Source organism: Notolepis coatsorum, assembly GCF_963971535.1.
Source record: "Notolepis coatsorum genome assembly, chromosome: 12".
In the NCBI taxonomy this organism is placed as follows: Eukaryota; Metazoa; Chordata; class Actinopteri; order Aulopiformes; family Paralepididae; genus Notolepis; species Notolepis coatsorum.
The window spans coordinates 108,581,926-108,595,632 of NC_140176.1; the positions used below are offsets into that span (position 1 = coordinate 108,581,926).

The 13,707-nt window shown below is 45.2% G+C and overlaps 1 protein-coding gene across 1 annotated transcript in view; it reads left to right on the forward strand.

Annotated features, from left to right (window-relative positions):
* Positions 1–13,707, forward strand: part of katnal2 (katanin p60 subunit A-like 2) — a gene marked incomplete at both ends in the record, with an annotated part of 73,080 nt that overhangs the window by 20,955 nt on the left and 38,418 nt on the right. Inside the window, one exon of the mRNA XM_084325984.1 lies at positions 11,074–11,126. Coding sequence (XP_084182110.1) covers positions 11,074–11,126 — 53 coding nt within the window. The remainder of the gene's footprint in view (positions 1–11,073; positions 11,127–13,707) is intronic.

Genomic DNA, 13,707 nt, shown 5'->3' on the forward strand with positions numbered 1-13,707 from the left:
GTGGTGTGGCAGTGAAAGGGTTAAATACAAGAATGTGTCCCGCGGCGTGACTGGACTCTCTGTCTGTGAGTGACTCTGCTTTAGTCCAATCACATTCCCCATCCACAGTCTGCGAATCAGAGGCAGAGTAGGGCGGGTCTTCACAGCACGTCATGTGACATATGCGCCAATCGTGTGACAGCAGGGCTCCGTCGTCGGAGAATTCCACCCCAAAACGCTTGGCAAAATTAAAAGTGAAACCGCAAGATGACTTTTGCGGTTTCTGTTCAGAATTCCACCCCAATAGGGATAGGAAACAAAATACTGTCTACCGCTAAAAACAGCACATCCAATTGCATTGAAAGCATCTGGAATAACAACACTAGCCGACGCTTCGACTAGGTACAGGAGGGTTGATGGTGGCAGAGCAAAAGCTCTTATTTGCCAGATTTACAGTTAATTTACATGTTAAAGAGAGACTGATTGTATGTTTATAGAGAGACATTTATAAAAACAATTTAATAGTTACAGTTGATATAATTGAATAGTTCAGCCTGCATTTGTTAGATGTGATACACTGGTTTTGTAAAACCACTGGCTGGCTGCTCTAATGCTGTGAGCATCATAGACTGTTGCTTTACCATACTTGATGGTACAGAAGCTGAAGCACTAGTTTAACAATTTACGTTATGTGCAGAGAAACAAGTTAAAAACAATTTATGCACTTTCAATAAAGCGTTTTAAAAAAACTGTTGGGGGAACGACGACGACTTCGTAACCTAGTTACTTTCAAAGTAACTAAGTTACTCTGATAATCAAGTAATCAGTAAAGTAACTTAGATTACTTTTTAAAGGAGTAATCAGTAATCAGTAATCAGATTACTTTTACAAGTAATCTGTGGCATCACTGGTTGTCATACAGAAGTACAGAATACTTTCATACAAAATGCTTCTTACTGTTACGCTCCAGAGACTGTGCTAGACAAGATAGTATCAAATAACATAGTATAGCATGTAATTTAGAAGAAGAAAATGAGGTCACAGTGTTCGGTACAGTGGCGTCGCGTGGGTAAAATAACAGGGGAAGCCAAAAAAAATTATTAAAAAAAATTTATTAAATATTTTTATTATTATTATTATTATTATTTTTTTAAGTCAAGTAGTCACCATGTACACTACAGTATGGCTCGGCGGCCAGTCAAACTTTCTTAACAGATTGCAGAATGGGTACAATACAGTACGGCTCAATACACACAATTGTATAAGGGGATGCAGACCAGAGAAAGACGTTTGTCTTGTTTACATCAGGGTCCCCCATTTTCAATTCATACTAGTGACATTTATGACATACAAGACATCATGACATCAAATATACAGTACTGTTACCCCTAGATCCTGACAGAGTATATACATATGATGGGGAGGGGACTGTACATTAGGAGGGGGTGGGTGGGTGGGAGAGAAATATACATACGGCCGGTGTTGTTTTCGAGGAGGGAGTATGATTCCGCAGAACACCGGGAGAGAATATGACTGTCTATTAGACAAACGTGACAAGACAAACGTATTTCTCTGGTCTGCATCCCCTTAACAATTGTGTGTATTGAGCCGTACTGTATTGTACCCATTCTGCAATCTGTTAAATAAAGTTTTCATTCATTCATTCATTCATTCACGTGTCTGTTGCGCCGCGCGCCCAGCCATCAGAGCGCTCCTACTGTAAAATGCGGAAGCAGTCATTTCAGCCTCAGTTTTACTCGTTTATAAAAATGATTTAAAATGTTTATTAGCAACGCCGAGCTTTCAAACCCCGCCGCATCTGTGTGTGAAACCCTAATGGAACGCTGGGTACCTTTGACATTTATATCCGATATATTTTGGACCCACCGCTAGCTTTTAAGCAGTGCTTGATGGTGCACATTAACCTGGCTACTACGGAGGAATAAGTTACTGCGTATTCCAGCCCCTGGCTTGCATTGCAGTCATGAAAGGGTATACAAGCTTGCCTGATAACGTTAGTTAGTCCTTAGTCAGGCTGCTCAGTTCTTACCTGGTCAATAATGTGGTCCTCCTCTTGCCAGATAGATTTGTTAAATCATAATATCCACAGTGGTGTGCTCTGCTGGTCCTCAGTACTAATGGGATGTCACGTTAGGTAGTCAGGTGGAAACGTGAACTTCTGACCTGCCCCGCCTCCAGGTTGAAAATATGCTGAACGTCTTCCTCCCAGCTCCGTTTTAAACTTTTAGGGTGTGGCACAGTGGCAGTCAACTCGAATCTGATTGGCTAGGATCGGATTTGGAGTTTGGACTCACTCTATAATGCTGGAAGCCTGGAGAAAGAGACCTACCCACTGCCTCTCTCCTATACTAGCTGCAGTAGTGAGCACAGTCTGACAGTGTGTTAGAGGGAGTGAGAAGGAGAAGAGGGAGACATAAAAAAAAAAAAAAAAAAAAACACAGATGCACAGATGAAAAAGAATGTAAACTATATTAAAAAAAAATATATTTTAAATATATATATATTTTTTTCATATTTCATAATTTGATATGAATTTATAGGGAGGCATGGCTTCCGTTGGCTTCCACAAGGATTCGCCACTGGTTCGGTATAGACATATGTACAATGTTCTGAGTTACCATATAATATACAATACTATGCAGTGTACTAATGTACAGTACTATATAGTGCAAAGCAGAAATGGGATGAGGTACAATTTAGGTACAATTTACAGTAAGGTGTACAAGTTGTAGTGCAATCCTTCATCAATAAATATAAAGTGTGGGGAGTGGGTGCTACAGTGTGTTTGTTTAAAGTGGGTGTGTGCTATAAAGTGTGTGGAGTGGGTGCTACAGTGTGTTTGTTTAAAGTGAGTGTGTGCGTGTGGATGTGTGTGCTATGTGCGTTTGGTGGTTGTTGTTGTGTAGTGTTCATTGTTCGTTTAGCAGCCTGATGGCCTGGGGATAGAAGCTTCTTCTGAGTCTTTCTGTGCTCGCCTTGAGACTCCGGTATCGCTTGCCTGACCGCAGCAGTTCAAAGAGGCAGTTGTTCGGGTGACTGGAGTCTTTAATGATTCTCTTAGCCTTGCCCTTGCAACGCTTGTTGTAAATGTTCTGGAGGGTGGGGAGCCCCCCTCCAATTGTGCGTTCGGCTGAACGTGTCACTCTTTGTAGTCTGCTTCGGTCTTGTGCAGTGCTATTCCCAAACCAGGAGGTGATGTTGCCAGTCAAGATGCTCTCTATTGTACATGAGTAGAAGTTCTTAAGGATCTTCTGACTGACTTGGAACTTCCTTAGGCGCCTGAGGAAGTAGAGGCGTTGTCGTGCCTTCTTCACAACACTGTCAATGTGTGTGGTCCATGTCAAGTCCTCGGATATGTAGGCTCCGAGGTACTTAAAGCTGTTGACTCTCTCAACCGGTGCCCCGTCGATGCTGAGGGGGCTGTAGTCCTTGACCCCCGACCTCCTGAAGTCCACAATCATCTCCTTTGTTTTGCTGACGTTCAGGGAGAGGCTGTTTTCCTGGCACCATCCCGCCAGGACCTTGACCTCTTCCAGGTAGGCCCTCTCGTCGTTGGCAGAGATCAGGCCCACCACCACTGTGTCGTCAGCAAATTTGATGATTGTATTGCTACTCCACTGAGCCACACAGTCGTGTGTGTACAGGGAGTAGAGGAGGGGACTCAGAACACAGCCCTGGGGGGCCCCTATGTTGAGGGTGATGGATGAGGAGGTGCAGTTGCCTGCTCTCACCACCTGGGGTCTGCCAGTCAGGAAGTCCAAGACCCACTGGCAGAGGTCATAGTTCAAGCCCAGGTCCCTGAGCTTGGCTATGAGTATGGAGGGGACTATGGTATTGAATGCCGAGCTGTAGTCGATGAATAGCATTCTCACATAGTTCCCCTGCCTCTTGTCCAGGTGTGATGCTGCTGTGTGCAGCACATGGGCTATGGCGTCCTCCGTGGACCTGTTGGGGCGGTATGCAAATTGCAGGGGGTCCATGTTGATGGGGAGGGAGGAGCAGATGTAGCCCTTTACTAGCTTCTCAAAGCACTTCATGGCTATGGAGGTGAGAGCTACAGGGCGGTAGTCGTTGAGGCAAGCAGGCTTGGATTTTTTGGGTACAGGGATAATAGTGGACTTCTTCAGGCAGGTGGGGATGACAGCCTGTTCTAAGGACAGGTTAAATATGTCAGTGAATACTGGGGCCAGTTGGTCGGCACAGACTTTTAGGACGCGGCCGGGGATGCCGTCCGGACCTGCTGCCTTCCTGATATTCACTTTTTTAAAGGTCCGCCTCACCTCATGCTCTGTTACCCTGAACACTGCGTCTCCATCAGCAGCCGACCCCCCCCCCCCCCCCATTGCCATGGCTTGTGGGCTGGTGTTGTTATTACCAGCATCAAACCTCGCATAGAAGGTATTGAGGTCATTTGCTAAGGAGATGTCACTGTTCAGTTTGAGGGAGGCGCCTTTGTAGTCTGTCATCGTTTTGAGCCCCTGCCACATAGCTCTAGAGTCAGCTTGTTCAAACTGGAGTTCAATTTTATCCCTGTAGCGCCGTTTGGCCTCTGTCACTGTCCTCCTTACGTTGTATCGCGCCACCTTGTGGTCATTCATGTTGCCTGCCACTAGGCCGTCGTTGTATGCTTTGGTGCGCTCTCTCAGAGCTTCACGGACGGATTTGTCTACCCAGGGTTTTTGATTTGGGTAAACTCTCATTTTGGTAGTGGGGATTGTTTCTTCCACCAAAGTACAAACATAGTCCAGCACTGCCTCCGTGTAGACATTAATGTTATCTGTGTCGCGGAACACGTTCCAGTCTGTGCAGTCAAACGCAGCCTGGAGCGTCTCCTCTGACGTCAAATCCCATTTCTGCACCTCTCGCGAGACTACAGGAGTACTTTTGATTCTCTGTTTGTACTTTGGTGAAAGAAAAATGGACGCGTGATCTGATTTACCAAAGCCACTATCAGAATGAGCCTTGTAGCCACCTTTAAATTGCGTGTAACAGTGATCTAGGATGTTACCGCCTCTGGTGTTGCAAGTCACATGCTGATAGAAGTCAGGTAATACCTTTCTCAGATTGGCGCTATTGAAATCACCCAGCACTAAAATGGCGGCGTTAACGTTCGCCGCTTGTATTCTATTTACCTCGTCGTGGAGTCTGGAGAGCGCGACGTTGTTACTGGCTTGCGGTGGAATATACACTCCTACAAGGATGATCGCCGTTAACTCCCTCGGGAGGAAGAAAGGACGACACTTGATGGTTATATATTCCAGGTCTGGGCAGCAGTGGTTGGATAATTCCTTCACGTTAGTTGGATCGCTCCAATTGTTGTTAAACATGAAGGCGATACCTCCTCCACGTTGTTTGCCGGACTCTGCTGGACGATCCTTGCGGTGGATAAAGAAGTGTTCGGCCGGTTGGATAGCGTCGTCTGGAACGTCCGGCGCCAGCCACGTCTCGGTGAAGCAGAGAACGTTGCAGTCTCTGACGTCTCTTTGGTATTGAATCCTTGCTCGGATATCGTCCAGTTTATTGTCAATTGATTGTACATTGGCTAGCAATATACTGGGTAATGGCGTTCGGTGGCGTCTGGATCTCAGCCTGTTACGGATCCCAGCTCTACTAACCCTACTACCCTCAGTACCTACACAACTAGAGAGAAGCTACTAACCCTACTACCCTCAGTACCTACACAATCAGACAGAAACTACTAACCCTACTACCCTCAGTACCTACACAACCAGACAGAAGCTACTAACCCTACTACCCTCAGTACCTACACAACTAGAGAGAAGCTACTAACCCTACTACCCTCAGTACCTACACAACCAGACAGAAGCTACTAACTCTACTACCCTCAGTACCTACACAACCAGACAGAAGCTACTAACCCTACTACCCTCAGTACCTACACAACTAGAGAGAAGCTACTAACCCTAATACCCTCAGTACCTACACAACTAGAGAGAAGCTACTAACCCTACTACCCTCAGTACCTACACAATCAGACAGAAGCTACTAACCCTACTACCCTCAGTACCTACACAACCAGACAGAAGCTACTAACCCTACTACCCTCAGTATTTATCCTGTCATGGGCAAAATCATATTGCATGTTATTAGTGTCAACAGTATCAATATGCATCATCATTGGTTGGGTGTTACATAATTTGTGATGAACAGACAAAAGTAAACAGTTAATCGACCTACACTTGAAAGGCACATTGTTCACATGGGGGGGGGGTAAATTGAACCCTTCCATGATTGTTTTGATTGTAGAACATGTCAGTGAAGTCACACCTTTTTATTGTAATTTTTGGAAGTAAAGTATAGATCGACTTCCTGAAAGCAACCATGTTAATAATAATAATAATAATGGATTGGATTTATATAGCGCTCTTCTCTGACTCAGAGCGCTTCACAGAGTCCATTATTCATTCATACACAGTCATCCCGGTGGTGGTAAGCTACAATTGCAGCCAGAGCTGCCCTGAGGCAGACTCACGGAAGCGTGGCGAATAATCATCGCCTACAGCCCCTCCGACCACCACCACCAACATTCATTCACATGCATACACATTCATACGAGGCAAGTAGGTTAAGTGTCTTGCCCAAGGACACAACGGCAATGGGATGGACATGGGCTTGAGCGGGATTTGAACCACCAACCCTTCGATCATCGGACGCCCCGCTCTACCCCTGAGCCATAGCCGCCCCATGAACTCATGAACGCATGAACTCAATAGAACCCGGAAGACGGTAGACATACTGAAGGGTTACCAATGGGTCCTCGGCCGTTAAGAGGTTAACAATACTGAAACCTCCGTACTGTAAACGGGGTTCGCACAAGGTCCTTGAAGTGCTGAAAGTGCTTGATTTTTGACAAAAAAAAGTCAAGGCCTGGAATTCCTTGAAAACAGCCCATTTCTTAAGGTGCAAAAGTCCTTGAAATTCAAATCAACCATTCGCATTGAAAGTTTTGTTCACCCATGATAATTGTTCTGAATCAAGAAATAAAATGTCTTTATTTGAGAGATGAAGCATTGAACAATGTGATCCTAGTTTGTTTGTTGTGTACCTTGTGTAAGACAGGGTCCTATAATAAAATGTGAAATCCTGCTTATTTGTCTGAAAAATCAAATATAATTTCCCTGTTTTCGCCATGGGCGGCGCCATTTTAGATGGTGATGTCACGGTGTTGGTTTGGTGTATACACTGCTGGTTAGCTGCCTATAGTAAACATGGATTGTCGGGTCAGTCAGTAAATAAAATGTTGCCTACAAAACAACGGGACCGCGGTGGTTCTTTTTGTATTGCTCCTGGCTGTTCAAACTAATTTTACAGTGTGAAAGAGAGGAAAGTTGGTTCATTTCCACAAACTACCAGTGAAAAAAAACAGTGTTGTTGGCACGTTGGCTGGCTGCACTCAGGCGGCGCGATCAGCCTGTTGGACAGGGAATGAAGATCTCCAGCGAACACTTCATTGCCTCGGATTATGTTGGGGGTGGGAGGTTTGTCCAGAAGACCACTAATCAGCTGAAGCCTGATGCGGTTCCCTCGGTCTTCGACAGACAGACCGGCGCAGGCAGTTCAGCGTCGCGGAGCATTTAGCCTGCTGGCTACCTAGCTCCAGTTCAACCAGCGTCGGGAGCATTTAGCCTGCTGGCTACCTAGCTCCAGTTCAACCAGCGTTGGGAGCATTTAGCCTGCTGGCTACCTAGCTCCAGTTCAACCAGCGTTGGGAGCTCCAGCAGCTTGTCGATGTGCTGGTAGCCTCGGCAAGCTAACGTTAGCTGGCTCCAGCAGCTTGTTGATGTGCTAATAGCCTCAGCAAGCTAACGTTAGCTTGCTCCAGCAGCTTGTCGATGTGCTGGAGCCTCGGCAAGCTAACGTTAGCTTGCTCCAGCAGCTTGTCGATGTGCTAATAGCCTCAGCAAGCTAACGTTAGCTGGCTCCAGCAGCTTGTCGATGTGCTGGTAGCCTCGGCAAGCTAACGTTAGCTTGCTCCAGCAGCTTGTCGATGTGCTAATAGCCTCAGCAAGCTAACGTTAGCTGGCTCCAGCAGCTTGTCGATGTGCTGGTAGCCTCGGCAAGCTAACGTTAGCTGGCGCCAGCAGCTTGCCGAGGCTACCAGCACATCGACAAGCTGCTGGAGCCAGCTAACGTTAGCTTGCTGAGGCTACCAGCACATCGACAAGCTGCTGGAGCTCCCGACGCTGGTTGAACTGGAGCTAGGTAGCCAGCAGGCTAAATGCTCCCGACGCTGAACTGCCTGCGCCGGTCTGTCTGTCGAAGACCGAGGGAACCGCATCGGGCTTCAGCTGATTAGTGGTCTTCTGGACAAACCTCCCACCCCCAACAACTTAATCCGAGGCAATGAAGTGTTCGCTGCAGATCTTCATTCCCTGTCCAACAGGCTGATCGCGCCGCCTGAGTGCAGCCAGCCTGAGCCAACGTGCCAATAACACTGTAGTTTGTGGAAATGAACCAACTTTCCTCTCTCTTTCACACGGTAAAATTAGTTTGAACAGCCAGGAGCAATACAAAAAGAACCACTGCGGTCCCGTTGTTTGGTAGGCAACATTTTATTTACTGACTGACCCGACAATCCATGTTTACTATAGGCAGCTAACCAGCAGTGTATACACCAAACCAACACGTGACGTCAGCAACAAAATGGCGGCGCACATGTTCATAAATGCTACATAAATGGACATAACAAATAGTTTTTTCTTAAGTGGTCTGCACACGGCGGGCGACCGACGTCGCCTGGCGATGTGATCACCTGTCGCTCAATGACAATCGCTTAGCCCCCCACACCAGAGGCGACCGTTCTCAGGTATAATGAGATGCATAAGCTATGTGTCGCTCTGTTTAGCTGGGGGTGTTTCCCCCCGGGAGATATACAGTAGGAGGACGGACCGCCGGCCGGGACCGGACATTAGTTTGTCGTGAAGCGAGCGTATATATAATTAGCAGGTAGCTGTGTTGTGCGTTACGAGAGAGTATTAACCTGTAAAACCCATATTGAGCTGGAATTAAACCACCATATACGATTACAACCTCTCCTCCTTCTTCCTGACATTACTGCATGCCTGATCGCTACGATACGTTCACTACCACCGATTGGACAAGTATTGTTATGCAGCTGCTGAAAGTGTTTTTTTTTTCACGGAAGACGCAAACTGTTTTATTCTCAACCATAATTTTCTTTGGACAATAAACCTTACAAACTACATCAGCTGCAGCCTGGACATTAAACTCTGTCAACATCCACAACTTATTTTGTTACCCGAGTATTAAAACACTAGTAGGTGCATCGTGGGGCATTGTTCATTTATTAGTAATGACAAGCGGCCGCCGGCCACTATAGCTTCTCAAACTAACGTTATTTATTTAAATTGTTCCCGTTAATAATAATGAACATAACCTTATGTAGCATGGTAATAATACGTAGATTGATCAATGAATGTATTGATACATTAAAGGTGTACAAATGATACACCAGTAGAACTTCTGCAGTACTTCTACTGTAGAAGTCATGTTATTTCCTCATTGTCCTTGTGCCGTCGCCTCCAAAAATAGGATCGAGGCGATATTTAGCGAGGCGACAGAAATATCTGCGCGACTGTCCCTTCAAAATCTCCTGCCGTGTGGGTTCTCTCATTCATAACAATGGAGGCGATACAATTCTGCCGGTTGGCTCGCTAAAAAAATCGGTCGCCTGGCTAAAATCGCTTGCCGTGTGGGGACCCCTTTAGACGCGCTTTATTTTTATAACGTGATTTTTTTCTGTGGTTTATCTAAATACTAATTTGATGCTATGACTATGTTTATATCGCTATGCTTCATCTCCCCTTTAAAGTGTAACTAATTGTCGGAAATTGGTTTTAAGCCATAAATATTGGATCCGATTTTTCTTCTATAAAAAACAGCATTTAAAAGTGAATTGTATCCTTTTAAATGCCCCTTTAACTCATTGACTACCACACTGTTTTCCCATCTTTACTCAATGGCGCCAGCGTTATTGACCATTTTCCAGTAGTGGACCCATCGTATATTATAGCTATGGAGACAATAGTATTGCTCATTTGACCGGCACTATTTATAGTCCAACACTGACAAACCAGTTAATTTCTACATACTTTAGTTTGTGTGCTATTCCATGCTAAACATCGCCCCTTTTCAAAATAATCCAGTATTTTTTTTTCTAGATTGCGAGACATGACGTGTTATATGCATTCGGGTTGCTCGCCTGAAACATATTATTATTTATATATTATTTCCAAATCAAAGGTATATACCATATATAGGTGTTTCTTCACAAAATCATAAAGGGCGGGGGGGGGGGGGGGGGGGTAGTTTTTATGAAGCTGCGATCGTTACCAAAAGCATGTTTTAGGTTCGGTAAAATACGACGCTGTGATCAATACAAAAGCATGTTTTCGGTTCGGTAAAATAGACCTAAAATAGACCTTACCTTAGTCAGAAGGTACTCCAAAATGAATAATCCCAGTAGTTCCATCGTGATCGCCATTACTGGTGTGCATTGGGCATGGCTATAATATGGGAAACAATAGGTTTCAGTTGAGCAGATCGGGAGGGGGAGGGGATTACTGCAGCCGGAGGTACCGAGGCACTGAGAGACCCAGTTCAAAAGGTAGGCGATACTGCCACCTGCCGGGATTCGATCGTCATTGCAATTATAACATAGGCAGCAGTGCCAGGGAGGCACAGGCAGGTCCGCGCGAGTGTTTAGAACGGGAATATCCGAGGGGGGGGGGGGGGAAGAAAAAAGGTTCGAAACCCGAGAAATCTCAGGTTTGGCGCTCAACCGTTGGATTCGAAACCCGAGAAATCTCGGGTTTGGTGCAGAAAGGGTTCAAATGGAAAAATAGTGCTTGGAAAAGTACTTGAAAGTCCTTGCATTTCATTTTGCACTGTCTGTGGGAACCCTGTGTAAAGACCGTACAGTGGGAGGATTCAGACACGTCTCTCTCTGTGTGTCCTTCAGAACGCCCTGTACTGACGTCAAGCCCCTCCCCAAAATAAGCCCCTCCCACAGGCCACAGTCCGGGGTTGCAGGAAAGAAGTCCGAGTCCAAGATGGCGGCCAAGGATGCCAGTAAACCTGTCTGCGTATGTAAAATCATCGATCCATTGACCGCTACAGTTCACGGTAAATTGGTATGTGGTCCAGTTATGCTGCTCTGATTAAAGTGGTATGTGGTCCAGTTATGCTGCTCTGATTAAAGTGGTATGTGGTCCAGTTATGCTGCTCTGATTAAAGGTTATGTTAAAGTGGTATGTGGTCCAGTTATGCTGCTCTGATTAAAGTGGTATGTGGTCCAGTTATGCTGCTCTGATTAAAGGTTATGTTAAAGTGGTATGTGGTCGGGGAGCTCCAGTAGCTCACCACGTACCTCGAGCGCTATTTCGGCGCCGGGGACAACCGTGCTCGTCACGGATCTGGGGTTTAGCGAGTTCGAATCCCGGACTGCAGCCGTGCCTTTCCCAGAGTGTCTTCCCCCCCATCTGAACCCCTTCAGCCTGTTTCTGTCGGTCATCCTTGACCAGAATAAATGCGATAAACGCAAAAAAGAGCCAGGGGAATGGCCAAAGTTTAAAAAAAAAAGTGGTATGTGGTCCAGTTATGCTGCTCTGATTAAAGTGGTATGTGGTCCAGTTATGCTGCTCTGATTAAAGATTATGTTAAAGTGGTATGTGGTCCAGTTATGCTGCTCTGATTAAAGGTTATATTAAAGTGGTATGTGGTCCAGTTATGATGCTCTGATTAAAGGTTATGTTAAAGTGGTATGTGGTCCAGTTATGATGCTCTGATTAAAGGTTATGTTAAAGTGGTATGTGGTCCAGGTATGCTGCTCTGATTAAAGGTTATATTAAAGTGGTATGTGGTCCAGTTATGATGCTCTGATTAAAGGTTATGTTAAAGTGGTACGTGGTCCAGTTATGCTGCTCTGATTAAAGTGGTATGTGGTCCAGTTATGCTGCTCTGATTAAAGGTTATGTTAAAGTGGTGCATGGTCCAGTTATGCTGCTCTGATTAAAGTGGTATGTGTTCCAGTTATGCTGCTCTGATTACGTCCCCTTGAAGTTTCAATGTGACAGGCTTCAAATATGAAAGTATATCATCTTCATAATTTTAGTATTTTGTACATATTTTCTAAGCAAAATCTTTTTCTTCAAAGTAACTAGTAAACAGTACAATATTTCCTTTTGAAATGTAGGAGTAAAAGTATAAAGTTCCCTCAAATGAAAAATACTCACGTAGAGTTCAAGTAGCTCAAAATTGTACTTAAGTTACTTTCCACCACTGACTATTGATAAATATGACGCTCTAAAGACTATTATAAAGTGTCACTCTTTGAGTTAGTGTACCTGTAACTGAGGGGTTACAAAACCCTGACTGTATTAAAGATTGTGATAGATTAAACCACTGCTAGTTATGTACTTTAATTACTGGCCAGACAGTACATCAAATATAGATGGTGAACACCCACAAGAACACGGCATTGACAAAGAAATAGTATTTGAGGGTATTTTATTATTATGCAACATTAGGTTACAGAATGAGAATTAGGGTCGCGCTTGTATGGCGAAGAATATGCGTAAAGTCAGTCAATAGCATGAGTGACTAAGAATAGCAGGAATCCTACGATGGGTCTAAGTTGACACCACCTGTCGTATAATAGCAACTATATAAGGCAACGCTGGTACCGCCTGGAGACAATGGGTTCCCTCCGGGGGTGTAAGGCCTGGAGGGTAGAGGAATGTTCGGATACTCAGTCTGATTCAATGAAGAATAAAGAGACTCCACGTACAGGAGTCGGTCCTTGTAAATCCCTTGATCAGCAGCAAAGCAATAATTGTAATCCAAATGCTCGATAGCACTGATGACAGCTAGCCAGCCTCCGTCCACGAGGCAGGCCCGAGTTGTAATCCTCACGAGGTTGAATCCCAAACGATAGTGGAAATCAACGATGCTCTTCTCCGGGTAACACGTTCCAAATCAATATAATCCAACCAGTAATGGTTCTGCAATCGCCGACGCCGATTCTCCTGTGCACATGTCCAACGGTTCTCCGCCTAGGACTCCTCGGGTGTGGGCGACGTATTTAGGCCACACACCCTGGCTAAGTACACTAGCTAAAGACACGACGAACCGCTGGGTAATGCTACACACGAACGAACTGTGGCCGCACGATATACAATAAATGAACGACTATTTACTTCACATTAGATTAGGTCGAACTCGACGTTACTACATTAAACTCTGACACTTTACTATTCTATTCGCACATGTTCTCAACGCACGAGTTGCTCACTTCACCACGATGAACTACGTTGGCTTGTTTAGATGGACAAGCAGGTGCTCGGGGTAAGGTGGGGTAAGGTACTGAACTGAACTACTGCTGTACGCACCTTGCGCTGTATTTATACTTAAGTGACTATCTAGTCCCAAACCGCAGTCTTTGTCTGGTATCAATACGCTGTCTCCGGGCATGTTCTGACATGTCTGGACTTGTCTTTGAACCTGGCATTGGGGGCCTGCGAGCTGGCGCCTAGGGGCGCTGTCCAATAAGGAGAGCGAATATTACTCTGGTTTGAAACGCAGGTAAAGGGATATTCCGTGTATATATATAAATAATATACAAAGTATATCAAACAATAAAGGTAGATTCTCAGTTTAATCTGGCCC